This window comes from Mercurialis annua, linkage group LG1-X, assembly GCF_937616625.2.
Source record: "Mercurialis annua linkage group LG1-X, ddMerAnnu1.2, whole genome shotgun sequence".
NCBI lineage: Eukaryota > Viridiplantae > Streptophyta > Magnoliopsida > Malpighiales > Euphorbiaceae > Mercurialis > Mercurialis annua.
This window is the reverse complement of record NC_065570.1, coordinates 6,537,272-6,548,934: the sequence shown is the minus strand read 5'-3', so window position 1 is coordinate 6,548,934 and position 11,663 is coordinate 6,537,272. Positions and strand designations below refer to the sequence as shown.

Sequence of the window (11,663 nt, the reverse complement as noted above, 5' to 3'; positions counted from 1 at the left end):
TCTATTAGTATAATCCTTTGACCTTGAAATCATCATGGATTTCTACATAGCTATTTCATATTTTGATACAGTCTTACATTATCTTTAACGGGATAATGGAATAGATTGTCATTGGATATGAAAGTAACTATGTGAGAAATGTGAGTGACTGAGAAGGAATTTGTCCCTCATTTATTTGAGTAAGATATCTAAGGGCCCCTTGAAGAAGATAAACTGAAGAAAATGCATGGCCATGCTAATTGATAAGAAGTTATCATTTTCAGTCTACTTAGAGTCAAGAAACTAATGATTGAATGTTATAAGGATGACATAACCATGCCTTATATTCAATCTGGATATCGAGAGACAAAGGGATTAAAATATTATTGTAAATGGTTAAATCGGATTATCGATATTCATATAACTTGGGTAGTCATAATGTCTTACTAGAGGCCACTTATGACTTGTGGGCTGAAATAGGGATTTCGAGCCTACTGCCAACGTTATATGAACCTACAGGGTCGTACACTAAGAACAGGCCCAAAACAGTTATGGGTTGTACAGGCCCAATGTGATTAAGTGATTATATATATATATATATATATATATATATATATATATATATATATAATTCGTAATATATATATATTAATAAATATATATATTAATTCGAAATTTAAGGATAAGTGTTTTCCTTAATTTATTATTTTTTGAAAATAATAAATATAGTAATTAATATATATGGAGAATTATCAAAAAGGATTTTTGATAAACATAAACTTGTAGAATTGCAATGAGATTGAAATTCAAATTTGTCTCAAACCCTAGTGTTATTTATCACTATAAATACTCATTAAGCAGTTGGTTTGAGAATCACGAAATTCATTATTCACTAAATCACTAAAATTCGAAATTGCTTGTGAAGCAATAGTGCTAGCACACAAGCACTAGTTTTGGCTAAGGTCAGTTCGTGTGGATACTCGTAGAGGACGCATTCTTTTGGAGGCGTTTCTGATCCGAGGCCAGGTATCACCAAAGTGAACCACCTCCTTCCTTCCTACATTGCTGTTGAATTCGACATACAAGTAAGTAATTATTCTGTTAATTCGAATTACATGGATTTTGGTTTGGGTTTTTTAGATAAATTTTTGAAATTCCGCTGCGTTATGAACCCATAAAACCCAACAGTTTACTCACAAATCAATTTTCAATCATGTAATTGGTGATCAAGTAATTACAAGCATTAATCCCAATAATAAGAATTACAAGAATAAAGAAAGATAGAATATTAAATTTCAGATTTGAATTAAACCCATACTACTCACAATATCCTAGATTTAATAAATTTAGCTAGACATAATTGAAGAAATCAATAACTCAAAAGTAATAAACATAATTAAATAATATGAAAGAAAAATACTTGAATTAAAAACCTGAAATTATTCGGAACACAAGTCTTCGAATCAAAGATTCGAAGAACTAAGTCTTGAAAATAAATTAAGGACTAAAACAAAATTAACCTAAGACAAATTGTTTGTAGAATAGAAAATAATGAAAAACTAGATATAATACATGATCTTGAGATGTCTTTATATAGTGGAAGAGTCCTTGATGTGTTGGAAGAGTTGTAGTTGAAATCAGATCCAAATCCGCGTTGAAAAAGGATTTTCACGTTTTTAGGTTCGTAGGTAATCCGGGCCAGTTCCTCAATAGTGCCCGATTCCTAGGAACTCGGCACTTTTAAGGAATTGGCCACAAAGGATTCGCAGAAAGTAATCCGGGCCAGTTCCTCAATAGTGCTTGGTTCCTAGGAACTAGACACTTTTGGGGAACTAGGCACTTTTTCCAGCTTTTCTCCACTTTGCTCTAAATTGCTACGCTTCACTCCATACGCATAAATCTACAAAATAAACACCTTTCCAAGCATAATATCCTAAAAAAATATGCAATAATACTATATCAAATACTTGGAAAAACCCTATATAAAATATGCGTATCAAGCACGGGTGCGCAACAACATTTGGGGATCATAAAAGAATTTCCGACACACGAAAAGGTCTCCCGCGTTGCACGAATTTGACACACAGCGCTTGAGGCACAACCGAACGTGCCATCTCAGCTAACAGAAAGTAGAGACTAAGAAAAAAAATCTCAAAAATTACATGGGATAGGTCTATATAAACCACCTTATGTGTAGTTCTCAACATACTTCTTCTATTCATAATATTTTATATTCTATCTTTTCTGTTTGCTTTCCCTCACTAAACTGATTTGAGGGGAGCAGACATCGTCGTTTCATACGACTTTTTTTTTCTTTGTCGTTATCAATTCCTCAGATAATTCGGAGTTTTGGAGTCGTCAGTGCTTTAGTGGTTTATCCGTTAGGAAATGTTAAAAATGAGGAGGAAACAATAGGGATGCTAAAATTATGGGCCACCATTTTTATATCCCACTGATTCATTTAGGTCCGGTCAAACCAACGATCTCATGATTGCACGCGGAGAACCTAGCCACTTAAGTTAGATCTCACTGTCAAAATAAATAAATAAAAGCAATGTATTCGATTTTTGCCAAATATATCTAAGGCTTAGATATATTTTGGTATATTTGGCAAAATTCAAATGAGCTTAGGTATATTTGGCAAAAATCGAATAAATAATAGATCAAATTGGCAAAGTTCAAAGATTATGATACATGTGGCAAAACTCTTATAATTGTGGGTAAATAAGTTGATAACATATTAATAACACATCATAGCAAAATAACTTCTCTGACATATAATATCACTAAGTCAAACAGTCATTGGCATACTCTAAACAGGTCTACCGAGATACAACACATAGCTAGTATTTCGGCAGGTGCCATCCGAGATACCCAATAGAAACCGATACACCATAAATAAAGTAATCGAGATAAAGCATATAACTATTATCTCTGTAGACGTCGTATCTCAGGGAGCACAGGTGCCCAACATTTGGGGATCACAAAAGAATTTCCGACACACGGGAAGGTCTCCCCCGTTGCACGAATTTGACACACAGCTCGAGGCACAACTGAACGTGCCATCTCAGCTAACAGAAAGTGGAGACCAAGAAAAGAGAATCTCAGAGGTAACACGGGATAGATCTATATAAACCACCTTATGTGTAATCCTGAACATACTTCTTCTATTCACAATTTTTTATATTCTCTCTCTTTTATTTTCTTTCCCTCACTAAACTGATTAGAGAGGAGCAGACATCAGCGTTTCATATGATTTTTCTTCTTCTTTGTCGTTATGAGGTCCTCAGATAATTCGGAGTGCTTTAGTGGTTTATCGGTTAGAAAATGTTAAAATTGGAGAGGAAACAATAGGGATGCTAAAATTATGGGCCATCAATTTTATATCCCACCGATTCATTTAGGTCCGGTCAAACCAACGATCTTATGATTGCACGCGGAGAATCTAGGCACTTAAGTTAGATCTCACTGTCAAAAAAATAAATAAAATCAATGTATGATTTAAATCAAAAGAACACGAAATATTTATTAATCATGATATAATAATTAATAAGATATGTCAATTTGTATAGTATGTTTATATGTTTAATATAAGAAGTGTTACTCTCTCTCTCTTGCTCTTTAAGAGAAAATCGAAACCCTTAGGGAGAGATTCACATAGTAGATTTTGAGGGAAGACATAAGTTTCGCCTTCTGAACAAAAATCATCGTCTATTCATCTATAAATGTTTTTTTTAAGAATTTGTTTATTTCTTTTATCAAGAATTTTTTTCATCATGGAGTTTTTTTTTAATGTTGCAGATGTTATATATTTGTTTATGGTGATCATTGATTCCTTTGAAAGTGTTTAGCGTTTGGTTAATTTTTGATTCAATTTTCTTAAAGAATTAAGCTGTTTGCCTATGTTTTTGGTTCATTCAAATATTTTTTTGTGATTGTCTGAACTCGTATGTTGCGAATTCTTGATCAATCAAGTCTGTCCAGCCCTATCAATTGTTTAATTTCACTTTTTAATTTAATTCTTAAAGTAGAAATTTTTCTTTATGTTTTATATTAGGTCATTAGGTATTATTTTGAATTCTTATAATTTATATTTGCTTTGGCTAGAGCTGATATGTTTAATATAAACAAGTCTATTTGAAATTATACAAAAATGATTAAGTTTGATTATTTATATAATAAAACCATTATAGAAGAATAATATACTAATATGACATAATTAATAATGTGATGAAATGAATTCAGACCAATTTAGTTATATGGCTATTGGCAACAGAACAAGAGATGAATAGAAATTTTTAAAATATAATTGATTCTAAATACGTGAATTCTTTCTGTTTATTTAACACCTATAAAATTTATTTTTAATTTTTATTGTAAATCAATTATAGAGTTTTAAATAGTTTAGCGCCCATCTATATATTGATAGTCACGACTTATTTTTAAAGACAGATTATATATTTTGATGGATTTGATGAATTCTAGAAGCCGCCGAAAGGATTAATGAAGTGTGTTGTGGATAAAACAGAATGACCATAACTTGTTTGGATAGACATGCAAATGAGGCGCAACCATTTGCTATTTCTGACGTCCAAACTAAGAAAAATTCTCCATTTCTTTTTATGTATTTGTCCATTTTAGGATGCCAGAGTGACACGTCATTACATATCTCTGAATCTTCAAGCAACCAACAAAAGTTACTGAGCAAATAATCATTTCTGATTATGAATTTATAGGTTAAAGTTAGTTAATTCATACTTAATTATTATCAATTGAACCTAATAATATCTTTTTAAAAAATCTATTGACAATAAGATTATAAAATTTAAAAATTTAAACTAAAATGACTTATTTTTCTTTTTAACTAATATAAAAATCATCTTATTTGTATAAAACTACAAAATATTATCTTTAATTTTTTTTTGATGAATCGAATATTATACTAAAAAACCGTAAAAAGCGGCAAAAATTCTCCTATTTAAAATTTTCGCATAAAAAGTGGCACATTTAAATGACATACTAGAGACTATGACTTAGAGAAAAAAAATTAAAATATACAATTTTAAAAAAGAATTCAAAAAAGATTTATAAAAAAATCAAATCATGAATAAGAAAAACTCCTATTAAAACATTTGAATAAAAAAGGCGCTCTAGAAAAACTATTGAAGGTAACATTCATGCTTAAGTTTGTTTTTCCCTGAAAAACACGATTGTTACGATGCTTCCAAATTTCCCACACAATTAAAAACCATAGAATTTGCCATAACTCATAATAGATCCCTAGGAACAATCTCCATCCATTGCATATAAAAACCGATAAAAGTGTTCCGAAAAACTCACATGATATCTAGCTTATGACGAATGTTACACCATACTCTCTACGAAACGGCAATGAATGAATAAATGTACTTGAATTTCTTCCTCTTGGCATATATAGAACATTTATCATTTTCACGATTAATAATCGATCTTCGAGTTAGAAAATGAAGCGTTGGGACCCTATTATGAAATCTTTAATTTAATAAAATGACTGAATGTCTTCATCAGCTGTTGTGCAAATACAAAAATTGTGATGACCCTTTAATCAAACTATAATTGTATGAAATAATATATAATTATTTATTTACCATTATAATAAACCATGAGCAAAATTATAGAAATTGCGATTAAGGATCATATAATTTTTAGCTATCGGCAGTTGATTCTTTGCGGTTGTTTTTCTATTTTCAAGAGATTATATTTTAAATTGTTTTATTACATTATTCTTTTCTGATTATCCTCTTTTTTTTGTTCTTTTATCTTTTAGTATGTAAAACTGTGAAGACACGTGGAATTACAGGTAATTATTTTCTGAAGAAAAGAAAATTATACAAATAGATAATATAAATAGATAATGGTGTTATTGAAAGGTTGGAGGTGAAAATAGAACAATTGGACTAAGAAACGGCATCATAAAAACAACAGCTGCCACATTTGTTTGACCGCAGCTTCGTCAAAACATGAGATCTTATTTATGCAACTTCTCAACTGGCATGGGTGTGTCGGTCATGAATCTCCTAACCAAAGTAAAGCATTTATCAAATACATACAAATAATGAACAAAGGATCATTTTAACCCTTCAATTTGGCACAATATAATTTAAAAAATAATCTTTAAATAAAGTGAATCATTTCAACTCGAAAATTATTATTTTCACATCAACTTCACACCTCTGATAAGAAAAACAACATAATTAATTTAATATAATTAAATCTAATTAATCCTAATTAGCTCTAATTAAATCTAATCAAAACCTAATTACAATCCTAATTTAAAATCTAATTAATCATAACCAATTCTAAATAATCTAAACTGCCTCTAAACTTACTTAAACTTGATCCACCTAAATCTAATTATTTCCATCATCTTCTTCTTCTTTCCGAGCGCCACTCATTGCCCAACATCAGACATTGCCACCATCAATGGCCCTGAAATTTTCGGAGACAATTGAGAAGCGCCAACTGTAAAGTTAGGAAGCAAAATCATCACATAAAATATGACAATCAAATCAAACCACCAACAACTGATTTTGACAAAATACAACAGCTATAAAACATAAGTGTCGCCGTTGTTCCAAACTGTCATCGCTGCTCCTCAAATCCGATGTCGCTGCTCCCTGCAATGGACACTCGAAGAACAAATGAACAAGGACAAAGGAATTAAGAATCCATCAATACATCAGACGAGCTCAGTTGTCAGTTTATTACTTCGCCCGTGGATTAGTCTTTAACGAACCATGTAAATTTTGTATTTGTTTTACTTCGATTCTAATTTTTACCATAACCTTAATTTTTTAATTAATTTTCTACTATTTTGCTACGACTAATCTCACAACATCATATATAATACGAAAATGCCAGCTTCTTAATTGAAACGATCACTTAAAAATGACTTTTTTTTGCCAAGTTAAAAGGATAAAATGATATTTTATTCTACAAATGATGTATGGATATTTTTATTGAAATTCATATTATCTATAAATCAATAAAATATTTCTATTATAGAGCAAATTACTTAGAGGCCTTGAGATATACTATAATTAACAATTTGGTACCCCTTGTTTCAAAAGTCTACTAAATGGTTCCTCAATTTTTATTCCGTCTACTGAGAGATCCTTCTGTTAATTTGAGGGATTAAATCGTTTAATGGATTAAAACTCGGGTACTAAATCGTTTAAAGTGAGAGATCAAATCGTTTAATAAAATTAAAAGTGAGAAAACAAATCATTCATAAAACTAAAGGTGGGATATTAAATCGTTTGAAAATAGTGTCAAAATTAATGGAGGGACCTAATAGTTAACGGAATTAAAACTGAAGGACCATTAAATAAATTTTTAAAATTAGAAATACCAAACTATTAATTATGATATAATTCAGGGATCTTAACATAATTTGCTCTATATTTTATAGTCGTATTATTAATTTTTCAACAACTATATGTATCTAATGTAAGTAACTATATAATTTAGAGTTATCTGCATATGTTATTTTTTTCATTTTTGCAATTTAAATACAATATTTAAACTTGACATAAAATAACTCAATTTTTTTAATTTTTTTAACATTTTGCAGTCTAATATTATCTTATGTCTTTCCGTCATTAAAAGCCGCCAAAACGATATCGTTTGCTGAAAAAGAAAATTTAGTGCTAGAAAAATTATAAAAAGTTGGCCCTTTTTTGTCAATTTTTAAAAATTAGAAACTGTGCTTTTTTTTAGAGAAAGAAACTGTGCTTAAATTGTTATAAAAGCAAAAAAGTTATGCAAATCACCATATAATTTATTACTACTATTATTTAAAGTTAGACAAAAATAGAAAGTCCAGATTATATAAATGGAAAGTATAAAGCGGCTGAAACATTTTATGAAGCATACAAAAGAAATTCAATTAGTGCATACCAGTTCATACATTGAATAAATAACGCCAAATTATTTTCAATAAACAAATATAATAAGTACAACACCTGCAGCCGGCTGTTAAAACACAGCCATCTTTGGCTGGTAGACTTACCCTGTAATCAACTATAATTAAATTAAAATTTGATTTGTTTATAAAATTTGACTCCAATTTAATCAATACATATTTTTAGAGCTCAACATGATAAATTGATAGTGAGATTTTTAATCTCGACTCGGTTAACATCAAATTATATTTGAGTATTATTAATTCAAATTGGAGTCAATTACATCCCCAAGATAGACTAAATCCAAATGGTCAAACTCCAATTTGCAGCTAACCTTTCAAATAAACAGTTAATTTATGTATCAAATTCAAGAAATAAAAAAAGTCTGCTCAAATTGCAGCTAACCTTTGTTCTCTTACCTAGTAAACGGTTTTCCAAAATAAAAACCAGCTTCAAAAACAGCCAAAATACAATTATCTTGATAAATAAACAAAGAAAAAAAACCTAACAAATTAAAAATATTTCCAAAAGCCAGTTCTTTCTTATACGTTTTCTTCTACAATTCTTCTACTTCAACCCTAATCCAACAAAAATTTAAAAAACATATACCAAATTCTTGATTCTGATTCATGACGGTCTCTCCTCCGCCCGTATTCCCGCCGAGAAAAAGGCGGCCCTCGGCCGGAGCATTCATCGCTCCGAACTTTTCCGACCATAAACTTATCCAATCTCTTCTAATACTCTCCCAAGAAATCTCCTCTCTTAAACCTTTACAATACATATTAAAATCCACTTCTTTATCGATTATCCGAAAAATAAAGCTCCTGTCAATCTTATTCGAGGAGCTTGTTCGAAATCCAAACCCTTTCTTCTCCCCCACGTTATTATGTTTCGAAGAAATGTACATAGTTTTACAAAGAATCAAAACCCTAATCGAAGACTGCTCGAACGGAAGTAGCAAGATTTGGCTGCTTTTCCAATTTGAATCCGTAGCTGCAAGTTTTCATGAGCTAACGCTTGAATTATCAACTCTTCTTGATATTTTTCCGGTTAATGAGATGAATTTAAGCGACGATGTTCAAGAATTAGTTTTCTTGATCAGAAAGCAACTTGCTGAAGCAAAAGTTATTTTGGATCCGAGAGATGTTCAGCTTCGGGAACAAGTCGTAACGATGCTTGATCGAATCAAGAAAGAAATCGTACCGAGTCAACTTATGCTGTCCGAGATTTTTAACAGATTAGCGCTTTGTAATTCTTCGAGTTGCAGAGATGAACTCGAGATTCTTGAAGATGAAATTCAGAATCAAATCGATGAGAAATCGAAATGTCAGATTGTTTCTTTGATCGGACTCGTTCGTTACGGGAAGTGTGTTCTCTACGGTGCTTCTACGCCGGTGACGGACAATCGTAGAAGAAAAGTGGTGGCAGAGGTTAATATTCCGACGGATTTTCGATGTCCGATCAGTTTGGATTTGATGCGGGACCCGGTCGTGGTGGCGACAGGTCAAACGTACGATCGTGAGTCTATTAATCTTTGGATTGAATCGGGACATAACACGTGTCCGAAGACAGGTCAGACTCTGGCCCACGCGAACCTAATCCCTAATAGAGCTTTGAAGAATTTAATTGCCATGTGGTGTCGTGAGCAGAAAATACCCTTTGAATCGGCGGCTGATGGTGGCCAACAACTCACCCAAAACGGCGGCGTTATTAGAAATAAGGCGGCGCTTGAGGCTACGAAGATGACGGTGTCGTTTTTAGTTAATAAGTTATCGAATTCACAGTCTTTGGAAGCAGCCAACGGCGTCGTTTATGAGCTTCGTGCGCTTGCTAAAACAGATTCAGATAGCCGGACCTGTATGGGCGAAGCTAGTACTATTCCTTTATTAGTCCGCTACTTAGGTTCGGATGTAGGTTCGTCTCTCCCTAACCTACAAGTTAACGCCGTTACAACAGTACTTAACCTTTCCATCCTGGAAGAAAACAAAACAAGAATAATGGAAACTGACGGAGCTTTAAACGGCGTTATCGAGGTGCTACGATCAGGTGCCACGTTGGAAGCCAAAGGTAACGCGGCAGCCACGATATTTAGCTTATGTGGCGTACACTCATACAGGAAGAAACTAGGGAAGAAGACACGTGTCTTGAAGGGATTGATAGATTTGGCTAAAAATGGGAACTCGTGTTCGAAAAGGGACGCTCTGATGGCGATTTTAAATTTGGCGGGAGATAGAGAAACGGCAAGCCGTTTAGTTGAGGGAGGTGTGATTGATATGGTGAATGATATTGTCAATGTACTTCCCGAGGAGGCGGTTACGGTCCTCGAAGTGGTGGTTAAAAGGGGCGGAATATTCGCAGTGGCGGCCGCTTATAATTCGATCAGAAAGATAAGTAATTTGTTAAGGCAGGGAACGGATAGTGCTAGAGAAATTGTCGCTGCAATTCTAGTGAATCTTTGTCGAAAAGGAGGATCGGAGATGGTGGCGGAATTGGCGTCGATTAATGGAATTGAACGGATGATTTGGGAGTTGATGGGATCGGGGACGATTAGAGCGAGGAGAAAGGCAGCGAGTTTGATGAGAATTCTCCGGAGATGGGCTGCTGGTATGGATGGTAGTGATCATAGTATTGTTAGTGCAACTATAAGTAGTTCGTCGAGAGCTACTTTAGCTAGCTAACATTTGTGCAGAAGTGTTTGATGAATTGCAAATTGTAAAGAAATTGTGTAATCTTGATTTTTTTGTGTAAATTTGATGAGGCAAATGAATGTGTAATTTCTCTTAATAATATCGTTCCTCATTTGTAATTAATTCTTTTCATGCATTTTTTTCTTCTTTTTTGATAATTTCACTCTTTCATATGATGTTTAATTGTAAATTGAGTTTGAATACAATTGACATTGAGCACATCATTCTGTTCTGCGTTAACCAGAAGAAAAAGAACATCATTTTATAACGGCTTTGAGGTATGGATGATTTTTTTAGTACTATATTTTGATTTCAAAAAATAAAAAGAACACTTTCTAAATGTTCCATATAAATTTTTCTGACTACATTTAAGATTTTATTTCCGCTTTTAGAAATAATTTCTAAATATTAAATTTATAATTTATTTCTACAAAAATATTATTTCTCAGTTTTGGTACAACATGGTGCTTCATAGAGTGAGCAAAAATTAAGTTAAACAGAGTCAATCGATCCATTTTGTTTAATTCGGTTTAAGATTTTTGGTCATTTTCGTATCCGAACCATTCAGTATAGTTAATTTTTTTAATAGTATTCATAAAAAAAATTAATAATTCTTTTTATGAATTCTTTTAAAATTTTAGTTAACTGAATTAATCAAATATTTTCTTTTCACTAATTGTTTTTTAAATTTTTTATTAACTTAATCAAATTAACCGAATTAATCATATTATTTGGCCGGTTCAGTTTTGTTCTTTTAAAATTTTAATTAAACCAATTTTTATTTCATAAAAGAAAATTCAATTTTAGTTAATTTAATTAGTTAAATAAACCCGACGAAAGCAATTTAATTCATCCGATGCTCTAACCGAACCGACCAAATTATCACCCCTGCTGTTAAACAGGTTACCGTAAATGAGACGGTGATTTGAAATACCTATATCATCTCTAATTCATATGATGAAATGCAGAGAGAGCAAGCAAACTTCAAAGCTACGCACCGACGCGAAAACGTGTTGGACTCTGCATTTTTTAGGTTTGTTCAATAACAATTTAC

At 32.0% G+C, this 11,663-nt stretch overlaps 1 protein-coding gene across 1 annotated transcript; it reads left to right on the top strand.

Annotated features, from left to right (window-relative positions):
* Positions 1-8,345: 8,345 nt before the first annotated feature.
* On the top strand, positions 8,346-10,732 carry LOC126655932 (U-box domain-containing protein 16). The gene has a single exon (XM_050350377.2). The coding sequence runs from the start codon at positions 8,552-8,554 to the stop codon at positions 10,598-10,600; it is 2,049 nt and encodes a 682-aa protein (XP_050206334.1). The 5' UTR covers positions 8,346-8,551; the 3' UTR covers positions 10,601-10,732.
* The last annotated feature ends 931 nt before the right edge of the window (positions 10,733-11,663 follow it).